At 41.3% G+C, this 13,737-nt stretch overlaps 1 protein-coding gene across 1 annotated transcript in view; it reads right to left on the bottom strand.

Annotated features, from left to right (window-relative positions):
* LOC124595247 (general odorant-binding protein 83a-like) overlaps positions 1–13,077 on the bottom strand; it is a 42,070-nt gene extending 28,993 nt beyond the window's left edge. Inside the window, exon 1 of the mRNA XM_047133908.1 lies at positions 12,978–13,077. Within this exon, the coding sequence (XP_046989864.1) occupies positions 12,978–13,061 (84 nt within the window). The 5' untranslated portion in view covers positions 13,062–13,077. The remainder of the gene's footprint in view (positions 1–12,977) is intronic.
* Positions 13,078–13,737: the final 660 nt, after the last annotated feature.

The following is a 13,737-nucleotide window of genomic DNA, read 5'->3' as shown; positions in this document are numbered from 1 at the left end:
GTGGTGATATAGAAGTGGAAATTGTAAAAATGGTGTGATGTAGAAGAATGTGACATATTAAAATTTATAAAAACAGAAATCATTAAGCAGGCTTAGTTAAACATTATCACGTCATTTGGAACCAACAATGTCAAAAATTTCAGCCTCAAGAATCAACCGCAGACATGACAAACTGGAGCCAACTACAAGAAAAGAAGATAAGTAAAAAAAAGTTTATTTGTAAATCTTACCCCTGTCTTAGCTTATGAAACCAGTCAATTGTGAAGAGAGTGAAAACTAGCTGGTGATGTGAGGGAGGGTAAGATTATGAGTGTTTCAAGATTCAGTTTTAAATGATGAATCTAGTAATAAGCTAATAAAGTCCCTATGTCTAACTTCAGTTGGGTTGGGAACTATAAGATTAGCTAATTACAGTGCATAGAGAGGCATTTAGGCATTCATTCTTCCCATGCTCCTTATGCAAACAGAATGGAAACAAGCCCTGATAACTGGTACAGTGGGAAGTACCATCTGGCAGCACTTAACAGTGGTTTTCAGACTACAAGTCAATGAGTACACAGTCATCATAGTAGAAAGAATAGTGCAATTTACACAGAGATGTGGGACTGATCTCATAAGGGCAGTTCCACATTAGAGGAATAGCAAGCTCTTGTTGATTGATACAGATATAGAAATAGAAAAGTATCTAACAGATATGTGTGAGCTATAAGTCTCCAACGAGACAGTGTTTGTTAGATGCTGTTTGTTTTAAAGGGAGATTTAATTCATGGCATCTAGCAATGAGTAATTGACAGAGGTGATTAATGTTAGTTACCTGTTTGGTTTATTCAACCTGAGAACATATTTCATTCATGCTGGCCTGTGTAGGATATATTAAAATCTGTGGCTAAGTGAACTTTCGCCAATGGAGATTAAAATGTAATTGTGAGAGCTGAAATACCATTATTTGTGGCTGGATATCACAATGTCTATATTATACTGCATTTAGGCCTACACTGGACCATGTACCACTTAATCCTGTGAACATTTCTCTTAGCTTAATATTCTCTCATCCTGGAAGTATGGGTAGTTTTCAGTTTCTGGGTCCATTTTACTAAAGTTCCTGGGTGCACTTTAACTGCCATTAGTAATTGGAAGAAATCTGATGTTCATGTAAGTATTCTGTACTGGTATCTATAGTGAATGATGTGATTAATTTCTGATCATTGAGGTCTTCCTGGAATTTGTTTGTACGTAATAGAGTTGTACTTAGTAATTCAACCAATGTAGCCCAGGGATACTATTGTGACTGGGAAGATATCACCTATAGTGTTCCCAAACGCTCAGTCTTAGGTCTGCTGTTCCTCATATCCACAAATGATGTTGCTCCTGATATAATCAGGCAAAATGAGTTCTTTTTGCAGATGATACTACTATAGTAATCAATCTGTGCATACATACAGCAACGGATTAAATGGTAAACATTGTTCTTAAAAGTGTCATTAACTGGTTTTCTGCAAATGCTCTCATGCCAAGTTTTAAAAAGACAAAACATATTCAGTACTGCCCATCTTGGGAGACTACACCAATGTTAAGTGTAACACTTGGTGAAGAAATAATAAATAGGGTGGAAACTTCAAAATTCTTAGGTGTTCATGTTGATGAAAATTTAAACAGGACAAAGTGCATTTTGGAATTCTTGAAACAGCTTAGTTCAGCAACATTTGCGTTTACAATCATTGCAAATCTTGAGGGGATAAAAATCAGTACATAGTCATATTTTGTATATTTTCTTTCAGTAATGTCATGTGGAATGCCCATCTTTAATAAAGTAAGTCTTCATTGTTCAAAAACACGCAGTAACGGTAACATGCAACACTGACCTGTGGTGATCTTGTAGATCTTTGTTTAAGTTTGGCATTCTGACTACTGCTGCACAGTCATTCCCTCATGAAGTTCATTGTAAATAATCCTCTTCAGTCCACAATGAACAATAATCTACATAATTACAATAGCAGAGGAAAAAATGACAGTAATTACTCCACATTACTGTCATGTTTAGCACAGAAGAGTGCACTACTGCAACTAAAATTTTTGATAGCTGACCCAGTGATATAAAATGCCTGACAGCAAATTAAAATTTTAAAGAAAAGTAAAAAAATTTCTCCTTGAAAACTCCTTCTATTCCGTAGAAGAACAGCTGTTGTGGTAATGTTGTGAATAGGAATTACTAACTCACATCTGTGTATTAAAAATGCTTACACATGTTCAGAATGTAGCCATATTTACAATTTAATTCGCTGTATGAATATAAAATGACTTGTTCCAGGTAATTAAATTTTATCATGCAAATGATCTATGGATCATTGAACTAACCAACTTACTGTGCCACACTGATGCCCATGAAACAGACAGTTGTTACACATTGGGCTTGTGGCAGTTGATGCTTATGGTTATAATTTTCTCCAAATCTTAGGTATTCACAATAGAACCTCAGCATAGAGTAAGTGAAAAATTCTGTGCCTTCACTATTGCCACATGCATGGGGCAGCCATGTGCTGATAACCTTCATCTTGTCCATTCTGAACTTGATTAATTAACTAATCACTCCTACAACCATTGCAACATACAGTGAGGTGAAAAAAGTGATGGGATACCTCCTAGTATCATGTTGGACCTCCTTTTGCCCAGCTTAGTGCAGCATTGGAAGTCCCTTGCAAAAAAAATTGAGCCATAGTACCTCTGTAGCCATCCATAATTGTGAAAGTGTTGCCAAGTGCAGGATTTTGTGCCCAAATTGACCACTCTAATACGTCCCATAAATATTCGATGGGATTCATGTATGGCGATCTGAATGGCCAAATCATGCACTGGAATTGTCCAGAATATTCATCGTACCGATCGCATACAACTGTGGCATGCTGACATGGCATGTTGTTATCCCTAAAAAAAGTCCATCTTTGGGAGTATGAAGTTCATGAACGACTGCAAATGGTCTAGCCAAACGTAACCATTTACAGTCAATGTTTGGTTTAGTAGGAACAGAGAACCCAGCCCATTCCGTGTAAGCACAGTCCCCACCATCATGGAGCCATTACCATCTTGCACAGTGCCTTGTTGACAACTTTGGTCCATGGCTTCATTGGGTTTGCAACACATTTGAACCCTACTGTCAGCTCTTACTAGCTGAAATTGGGACTCATCTGACCAGGCCACCATTCTCTGGTAGTGTTTGGTCCAATTGATATGGTTACAAGCCCACGAGAAGCACTGCAGGCGGTGATGTCATACTGTTAGCAAAGGTACTGTGTCGGTCATCTGCTGCATAGCCCCTTAACACTGTATTTCAACACAATGGATACTAACATTAGTCATACACCCCACACTGATTTCCGCATTGTTTCATGTAGCATGCAGTGTTGCTTGTCTGTTAGCACTGACAACTCTATGCAAATGCCACTGGTCTCAGTCGTTTAGTGAAGGCCGTTTTCTCTGGTGAGAGTTAGTGCCTGAAATTTGGTATTCTTGGCACACTCCTGACACTGTGGGTGTTGGAATACTAAATTCCCTAACAATTTCTGAAACGGAATGTCTAATATGTCTAGATCCAACTACAATTCCGCGTTCAAAGTCTGTTAATTATCAGTGTCATGAATTATCTAAGTACAAATGACAGCTCCACCAATGTACTGCACTGCCCTTTTATGCCTTGTGTACACAATACTACTACCATCTATGTATGTGCATATCGCTATCCCAACGACTTTTGCAAACTCAGTGTACGTCGACTGTATAGTCACATTATCTGTAGCACTTTCTCTCCAATACAGTGACATCTATAACTGATCATGTACACCATATTTAACTGAAGCAAAGCATTGGTGATTAGATACCAGAGAGCTACCAAATCGCGAGAAAACTGATTTCTATGTTCACTTGCTGTTTAACATTCGCAGATATTTCCTATAGGATTAAGATCAGGCGATTTAGGGAGCCAGTCTAGATGTGATTGGGTATGTATGCGTGCATCCTTGTGAACAGAACTGTTGTCAGGTTCGAAGACGAGAGCATCCATAGTGTACTTATCATGGAGATGTAAAGGAGAGCGTACTACTCGGTCATCGCTAATGTTGAAATATAAACATCCTGGTTCATGTTCCTGGTAACCGGAATGAGTGGGATCAAGTCAAATAAAAAAAAAAAAAAAAGAAAAATCAGGAAGACATCACCGAACCGAACCACCTTCAGCCTATACTACACCCTCCATACACTGCAGGTTAAACACTTGAGCCGTGCTCGAAGCCTTGCATTATTTAAAGAGGTGCAAAATTGTCATCGCTAATGTTGAAATATAAACATCCTGGTTCATGTTCCTGGTAACCGGAATGAGTGGGATCAAGTCAAATAAAAAAAAAAAAAAAAAAAAAAGAAAAATCAGGAAGACATCACCGAACCGAACCACCTTCAGCCTATACTACACCCTCCATACACTGCAGGTTAAACACTTGAGCCGTGCTCGAAGCCTTGCATTATTTAAAGAGGTGCAAAATTGTGCCTCATCAGACCACATTACACATCTCTAATCAGTCACAATACAGTTCCAGCATTATTTGGCTCATTTAAGATGTTCAGCTCTTTGTGAGGCACCCAAATTCAAATGTCCACTGAATGCAGCTCTCTTTCCAGTGTTCTCTTGGAAATTGGTTATGAACCCGCATTCATGACAGCACAATTCCCATCGTTATTTAAACTGATTGACATTAGCATGGCGTGAAATTAGTCTCCAATCCTGGCCCATTAGGAACTTTCTATGAGCACTGTTTGTCTGGCCCAGATCTGTGGGGAGGGGAGGGGGGGGGGGGGGGGGGGAAACCGGCGTACGAGCCATGGGCTGCATTTTCAGGGAGCGCCAAATTCTTATTCTTGCTGAAAAACACCTTGTTTCACAAAGTGCCTAACAACCTGCGCACATTGGTCTATCTATTGTTCGATTGATTTTGAAACGCATGCCTGTTGGTTTTTGAACATTTTTGAACACATTCTAAGTTGATTTCCGTCGAATCATAAGCTGATTTTTGAATGCATGCATAGTGTACATAACGTCTCTGCCAGGGAATCTCCATCGCATCTAGAAATAAAAAAAATTCCCACAGACAAAAGGGGCTATGCGAGCTGAGCCGAATAAACCCCGACTGGTGAATGCCAATCGCTGTTGGTTTATGTGGTTGATTGCGCGTGCCATTGACAGCGTTGTTATAATTATTAGTGAAATTCATAGATTCAGATAAAAAGTTCAGAAATAAACCACTAACAGGAATAACAGGAAGAACGATTACATATTATCTGCTCGATGTATCCTAGAAAATGAAATTTTGACCAACATTTTTTGACAGAATGCAATACTACTAAGGGCCAGTTATGCTGTCCCTGGTTAACAGCCACCCAAGTTCTATTCTCAAAATAGCACGGAATAGTCGTTGCACGAACATGTAATAAAGCTTAATCGGATTGTGGTACGGTTAGCGAAGTTAACTGGAAAAATACAGGGTGTTACAAAAAGGTACGGCCAAACTTTCAGGAAACATTCCTAACACACAAATAAAGAAAAGATGTTATGTGGACATGTGTCCGGAAACGGTTAATTTCCATGTTAGAGCTCATTTTAGTTTCGTCAGTATGTACTGTACTTCCTCGATTCACCGCCAGTTGGCCCAATTGAAGGAAGGTAATGTTGACTTCGGTGCTTGTGTTGACATGCGACTCATTGCTCTACAGTACTAGCATCATGCACATCAGTACATAGCATCAACAGGTTAGAGTTCATTACGAACGTGGTTTTGCAGTCAGTGCAATGTTTACAAATTCGGAGTTGGCAGATGCCTATTTGATGTATGGATTAGCACGGGGCAATAGCCTTTCCTTCCTTGCCCTCTCCGTTTCCAGTTGTTGGAAGTGAACCCAGGTTTCGTCCCCAGTAACGATTCTTGCAAGGAAACCATCACCTTCTCGTTCAAAGCACCGAAGAAGTTCTTCACAACATGTCGTTCTCTCATTTCGGAGTCAGCTGCTGTGGCACCCGTCTTGCAGACACTTTGTGAAACTGGAGCACATCATGCACAATATGGTGTGCTGACACATGCTTATTTTCTAAACATGCTGCAGTGTCATTCAGTGTCACTCGTCGGTTTTCCTTCACTATGGCTTCAACTGCTTCAATGTTCTGTGGACTCACAGCTCGTTATGCCTGACCTGGACGAGGAGCATTTTCCACTGAAGTCACACCATTTGCGAACTTCCTACTCCATTCGTAGATTTGCTACTGTGACAAACATGCATCACCGTACTGAACCTTCATACGTCGCTGAATTTCAATAGGTTTCACACCTTCAATACGCAAAAACCGAATAACAGAACGCTGTTCTTCCCTGGTGCAAGTCGCAAGAGGGGCGGCCATCTTTATACTGATACTCTGATGCTACGTGTGCATCTGCACTGTGGTGCCACATACAGGGCATTCTGAATGCTGTTTGTAGCACACTTAGCAACATGCAGGATAACAGCGCGAAATTTCGATTTGTTATTACAAATTTAAGGTTTTCATTTGACTCACCCTCGTAGTTTTAAAGTAGTTTATAAGAAAAATTTTAGCACTCCTTTATTTGTGGATGACCAGGTAATCTTTGGGAAAAGAGAAGATGAACTGCAGATCCTAGTGTACAGACTTGGCCAAATCGACAATAAACATAATCTGAAGATCTCGGCAACCAAAAGCAAAATAATGGCAGTCACGGGAAAACATTGTATAAAAACTAAGATTGTCATTGTTGAAAAAAAAATAGACTAAACAAGTCTTTTAAGTATCTAGGTTGTGAATTGTGATATGTCACATGAAGAAACGTTGAAGTTAAGGAACAGATGAGTAAGAAGGCCCCATGGACTAATTCGTGGAATAATAAGAAGAACATTATAGTTTATAAAGTTCGTAAAGAGATGTTTCCAGAATGAGATTTTCACTCTGCAGCGGAGTGTGCGCTGATAAAGTTTGGAAGGTAGGAGACGAGATACTGGCAGACGTAAAGCTGTGAGACCGGGCGTGAGTCGTGCTTCGGTAGCTCAGATGGTAGAGCACTTGCCCGCGAAAGGCAAAGGTCCCGAGTTCGAGTCTCGGTCATGCACACGGTTTTAATCTGCCAGGAAGTTTCGTAAAGAGACTTCGATAAAGTTTTATAGAATAGCGGCAGTCCATAGTTTAATATGTGGTAGCGAAGCATGGGTAAACGAAAAACGAACAACATCAGATACAAGTATCAGAAATGAGATTTTTAAAACCTATGAAGGGATGTGCAAGATAGGACAGAATAAGGAATGAATATATTCGTCAGAAACTAAACATCTTTGTCATGAAAGACAACATAATCGAATACAGGCAAAATGAGAAGATCATATGGGTGGGGGAGGAAATTCGACTTCCAACACTGGCAAGATCCTACATACCAAAAGGCCTACCGAAGAAAAGGTGGAAGGAGGCTGGAATTCTTGAAAGAAAGAAGAAGAAGACGACGACTTGCACGCGTTGGTTGAGGTGGGGATGTAACTGCTGCTGCATCAATACCCTCCGACCGTTTTCCTCGAAGTGGACGTATTACAGACTAGTTAACAGGTGCTAATCGATCAATCTACTCCGACGCAATCTAGCATCATTCTCTCAAATTCTACCATGAGAACTGTTCTCTGTCGAGAGCCCAGCCCATCCTTGTGGCTTCAACTACATAGTTTCTCGTAAATTTCTGTCTACGATGATAAACTTCTTTCACTATGGGTGCTACCTACTGTGAAACTTTGATCTATGCATTCATTCGGTTTTTCAGTCAGTACATCCTGCTGCACCATAGGTTAGAAGTTTGTCAGCAAGTTCGTGTAATGAGTAGAGCTCCATCCTGGAAAACGTGTTAAACTCTACAGTGGATAAACCGCAGATAGTTTCGTTTTGGTTTGCAAAGTAGCGCCATCAACGTCGATTCAGCAGACAGTTGTTTTTTGTAAGATATTTAAAAGAGACTAAACTCTATGTTGAGTCCAGGGAACTGTCGTATTATCCTCTGTTCCTTGGCGCCATACGGATGCGGTGTGAAGGAGAATTGGACCAGCGCACCGTCCTCCAGGTTGTTGTCTGCTTTTTGGACCTTGGATCAGCTTGTTTTCATTCAAGTAGTTTCTCCATTGGTATTGCGAATTTGAGTGGAACCCATTCCATTCGTCCCTCCGAGGAAACGTACCGGGCAGAACTGGGAATTGAAGACGGGTTCTTCGCATGACAGTTAGACACGCTCCTCTTTTTCTAATTAACTAAATTCTTCTTCATTAAACTCAAGTAAAAATCTTCCGTGTCTTATAACCAAAACTTCTTCGTCTTCTTAAGAGGGTGGTACATAATCCACTTTTTTATAAGTTTTTGTTCAAAAGCCTTTTCCATAGAAGTCGATTTCATTCTTTGTACTATAAATTAATTGCTCGTTTGCAACCGTTCTGCTGCGGAGGCACACGTTATGAAATGTGAGCATGTAAAATCACGTGTCTCACGCATACTGCTTATTCAAGACCTGATACAACACGAAATGCTCATTCCCGACTATTGGTTCGTCATCTCTAAATACTTAATTTAGTACCTGTATCATCTACTGACTGTACAATTTTGACCCTAAATCAATGGACTAGGGGTAGCATCGGTAGTCATAAGTATTCCATTTTTTATATGCGAATAGCCAAGAAAGAAAAAAAAAAACTGATGCTATAACTGAGTGATTGTGATACAGTTTCAGACCAATACTGATTTAGCAGAGGTGCTCTTAGTGACAGACAGGAGTGTTTCAGACCGAAATTGCTGAAAGCGAAGAATCACATGACGTGCTGTTGACAGTTCTTTTTTTCTCGACTACCACAAGTTGTAATAAGAGCTTCTCTATGTAACTACACTAATTAGCGGTACCGATTGCACTTCTTTCGGTACAACCTCTGTAAATCTGTCTTTCGACAGATCGTGGAGCGCCAGCTGCAGTTATAGATCTTATTTTATTTGCAATCGATTTCGATGTTACATTACACCGTCTTCAGGCCCCGCTGTCATATCAGGTCGTCATGTGGATACCGGATAATCATCATTACACATCCGTAGAGGCTAAAAAATATCTCTGTTCGCTATGCTGAACCTTCTTTTCTGCTTATGGTGTGAAGGGCGGCAGGACATCAATCAAATTGTTGGCAGGAAACAGAGCTCTCAGTTGGCACTTCCAACGTCCACAGTACATCTACAACTTAATTCCCGAGGGGAGTGACTTTCTACCGAAAGTGTTATAGCATTCGGATGGTGCGTCTCTCAGCCTTTCGCAAGAACTACAAAAGGGTTTCAGTTTTGAACTCCTTTTTATTCTGCAATTTTTCGTCAGGGTTGTGAAGTATCACTGACCTTATCACACTAGTAAACGATATTTGGAACTCATGTACGGCATAGTTCCTTTTAAAATAACAAAGTTAACTGGCGTATACCTTCTATCCGTCTACTCACGCATGAACTGTCAACAGTACGTCATGCGATTCTTCGCCTTCAGAAATTTCGGTCTGAAGCACTTCTGTCTGTCACTAAGAGCGCCTGTGCTATTCTGATGCCCTGACGTAGCTCACCATGCATAGTGAGAACTAAATCAGTTTCAAAACGTTTCTATGAGGCACTCCTGACGCTACTTTTGTTTTGGATGACCTTGAATATCGAAGGGCATATTACGATCTTTTATTTAAGAGTTTCTAGTGTCACTGACGTTTTTCTGAAGATACTTGGCGTGTCCTTCACCTGTTGTTAACAGGCGACAGTGTGGAAAGGCGCAGAACGTATACTTGCAAATATAGATCACAGAATACGAGTACGCTCGTTCGTTTTTGACCATGGTTTGCATGTCATGTGCAAAAATCACTATTTGCATCTCACATGAAGCGCACGAAATCAGTACTAATTTTTTTGAACTCAGAACGTATTTTGGGATCGTGAAACTACATGTTGATGATAGATAATGGTGCCCAGGTGGATGTCGTGTTCCTTGATTTCTGGAAGGTATTCGATACACTTCAGCACTTTCGCTTAGTGAGCAAAATACGAACTTACTATTTATCGGATCAGATTTGTGACTGGATTCAGGATTTTCTAATAGGCAGAATTCAAAACGTCGTTTTCTATTAGACAAAATCGCATTTCGAACCCAAAATATGTTCGTGTTCCTACAACAGTTACAGGTTAATGATAATAGTCTACCAGTTTGCTTATCATTTATATTATTGGGCTAACAAAAAGCTGTGCCTAAACTCACTTAGAACCGTTCACAGTATGAGAGACTTGCGATATAGTACGAGGGTTGACTGAAAAGTAACGCCTCCACCTTCTTAACTCTTCAACAGTTGGCAGCATTGGTATGCAGCAGGCACTGGCTTGTTCCGTAGTCTTTTTTCTACAGCTCCAGCTGGTGGGAAGCCTTAGCATTGAACGGTCGTGTTGTTACAGTGTAAAGTATGGAACCCTGCCCAGGCGGTCGGTCAATGCGATTTAAGCAACGTGTAGTCATTGAATTATTAACAGCAGAAGGTGTCACCCCAAAGGAGATGATGCATCACGGAATGAAAGCAGTTTATGGTGATTGTGTTGATGTGAGTACTGTGCATCGTTGGGCGAGTTATTGAGGCTGGAACATCTGACCTGAATGACAAACGAAGAGTTGGATGTCCTGTGACAGCAACCACCGAGTTTCATAGGCCAGATTTTGACAGATTGATTTAGCACCGTCTGACTTTCATCTGTTCCCGATAATGAAAGATGATCTGCAGGGACATCATTACGCTTCTGATGAAGACGTTGAGAGAACTGAGACTGTGGTTGCGGAAGCAGAGTGTCGACTTCTTCCGTGATGACTTCAGAAAACTTGTCCATTGTTGGCAGAAATGTATCTAATTGGCTAGTGATTATGTGGAAAAGTGAATGTTGGTAGTTAAAGATCACATTCTAAGGATTATTTCTGCGTTTGATTTATTAAAATATCCCCATCCAAACCCAATTAACGAATGTGGAGGCATTACTTTTCATTCAGCCCTCATAAAATAAGATTGCTTCTAATTTCCTGCGTATTTCATAATTTTGTCAATACCTAGATCAATATTCGTTCCCAATATTCTGAATTTCTTTTGAACACTGGCGATCCTTGTTTCTATGTCTGCACTGCAGAAAACTGTTATACAGCTCCTCTTTTCAATGAGATCACAAACATGGAACTAACAGATATTGACAGATATTGGAGTAGTAAATCAACTGTAATCGTCCATCAGTGGAAGTGTATCAGGAGCTGATAACATAGCTATTCAGATTATGCGAAAGAACTTGCTTCCTTTATACCAACAGTGTATAGAAGATAGCTGGAGCAATGAGGATATCAAGCGATTGCAAAGAAATTGCAAGTAATTCCCATTTTTAGGAAGAGTATTCAGAGGGATGTACATGTTTAAAGGCATGTGCCGCTGACATCTTTGTGTTATATATAGTTATGAGATCCAATTTATGTTCAAATAATGTGATCATTTTGGAGAATGAAAATCTCTCTGTAGTAGTTAACGTGTATTCCGCAAACAGGTACCTTCTGAAATTTAGCTCGCTCTCTTTGTCTGTGAGATGCAGAGAACAATAGGCAATGGTGCCCAAGTTGATCCGTGTTACTTGCATTTGATACAATTTCGTATTGTTGTTTAGTGAACAAAATACAAGCTTGCCAGATATGGGTCAGATATACGTCTTGATTCAAGATTGCACTCACCACGTGGTTCTTAATGTTGGGAAGTCATTAGATATAAAAGTAACTAAGCAAGTACCACAACAGAGCGTTATAAAGACATAAATATGTATAAATAACGTGTTGGATAATGCCAGAAGCCCTGCGAGGCTGTTTGCGAACGATTATTTTGTCTACAAGAAGGGTACATCACCAGATCTAATTCATCCATGAAAGAAGTGGCTGACGAAACACTAGTTAGACCTATTCTTGAGTAATGTTTATCAGTGTGGGCCTTGCACCAAGTAAGATTAATAGATGGAGATGATCCAAAGAAGAGCAGCACTTTTTGCGACGGGCTCCTATAGTAAGCCCAGGAACATTACGGAGATGTTCAGTAAACTATAGGGAGGCGTTTTGCACCACGGAGAAGGTTACTGTTAAAATTTCAGGAAGGTACATTCCAAGAATGGTGAGGTGACATACAATTTCATTCCTCATAAATGCTGCGCATTGACCACAACGGGAAAATCAGAGAAATTAGAGCTCGTACAATGTCGTTCTTTCAGTGCGCCACTCGTGAATGATGTAGACTCCTTATACTGTCGTCAGACTGTAATGGTACTATCACTTCATCAGAAGATCTGAATTTCCAGTACCTCCCATCCACTGCACTTTATAGTATCATGTGATGTGTTACGACCCGTGGCTCTACGGTTCATTCGATCTCTGTGGAACCCCATATTTCAGTAGGATAAAGGACGACCGCATGTTGCAGGTCCTGTACGGGCCTTTCTGGATACAGAAAATGTTCGACTGCTGCCCTGGCCAGCACATTCTCCAGATCCCTCACCAATTGAAAACATCTGGTCAATGGTGGCTGAGTAACTGGCTCGCCACAATACGCCAGTCACTACTCTTGATGAACTGTGGTATCATGTCGAAGCTGCATGGGAAGCTGTACCTGAACACGCCATCCAAGCTCTATTTGAATCAATGCCCAGCCGTATGAAGGCCGTTATTACGGACAGAGGTGGTTGTTGTGGGTACTGATTCCTCAGGATCTATGCACCCAAATTGCGTGAAAATGTAATCACATGTCAGTTCTAGTGTAATATATTTGTGGAATGGATTTGCATTTCTTCTTGGTGCAGCAATTTTAATGGCCAGTAGTGTAGTTTTCGGTAATCAGGTACTCACCATGTTGACGTCCCAGGCTTGGGCGGCAGCGACCAGGAGCAGCAGGAGGGCCGCACAGGCGGAGAGACGGAGAGGGGTCCACATGTCGTCGGTGTCTACGTGCGCGTCAGTGGCGCCGACGGCGGCGCGGCGCGCCTTATGTACGGCGGCCTCGCGTGCCGCTGCGGCCCGCCCCCGCCGCCCGTCACGCGCGCCCACGGAGGTCGCGGCGGCGCCCCATTCAGCGTTCCGCGCCGCGAGCCCCGACCTCCTCTCCGCCGCTTCCGCTCCCCAATAGCCACCTACTGCCATTGACGGTTCCGGCGACGTAACGTGACCTTAAACACCGCAACTGACCGTCTCTTTTTAGTAACACATATCTCTGGTAACGGCGGTGATTCACCCTGGAATGCATCTACGACACACCATTTGCATTCAGGAGCTCTTTTTAAACACTCAACTACCCTCTTGTATGTTAGTAGGAGCTGGGTCCGAGGCACGCAACCTCCTCCCCCCTAAATATTCAGTAGCATTTAGTGGGTGCTCTTTGGAGCGGGAAGGGGGGGGGGGAGGTGATGGAGGCCATAGAGGGCGGAATACAAGAACGTTCATGCCCATGGATAGTTCTTCAAATTTTTCTGGCACCGTTTGATGTACAATGGGATAGGATTGATGATGGAAATAGGATCAGATTTGAGGAAGTGGAGAAAATGGTCAATAGACTGCAGTGCAATAAAGCGGTTGGGGTGGATGAAATTAAGTCGGAACTCATCAAATACAG

Source organism: Schistocerca americana, chromosome 2, assembly GCF_021461395.2.
Source record: "Schistocerca americana isolate TAMUIC-IGC-003095 chromosome 2, iqSchAmer2.1, whole genome shotgun sequence".
Taxonomy (NCBI): Eukaryota; Metazoa; Arthropoda; class Insecta; order Orthoptera; family Acrididae; genus Schistocerca; species Schistocerca americana.
This window is presented reverse-complemented; position numbering and strand designations above follow the sequence as displayed.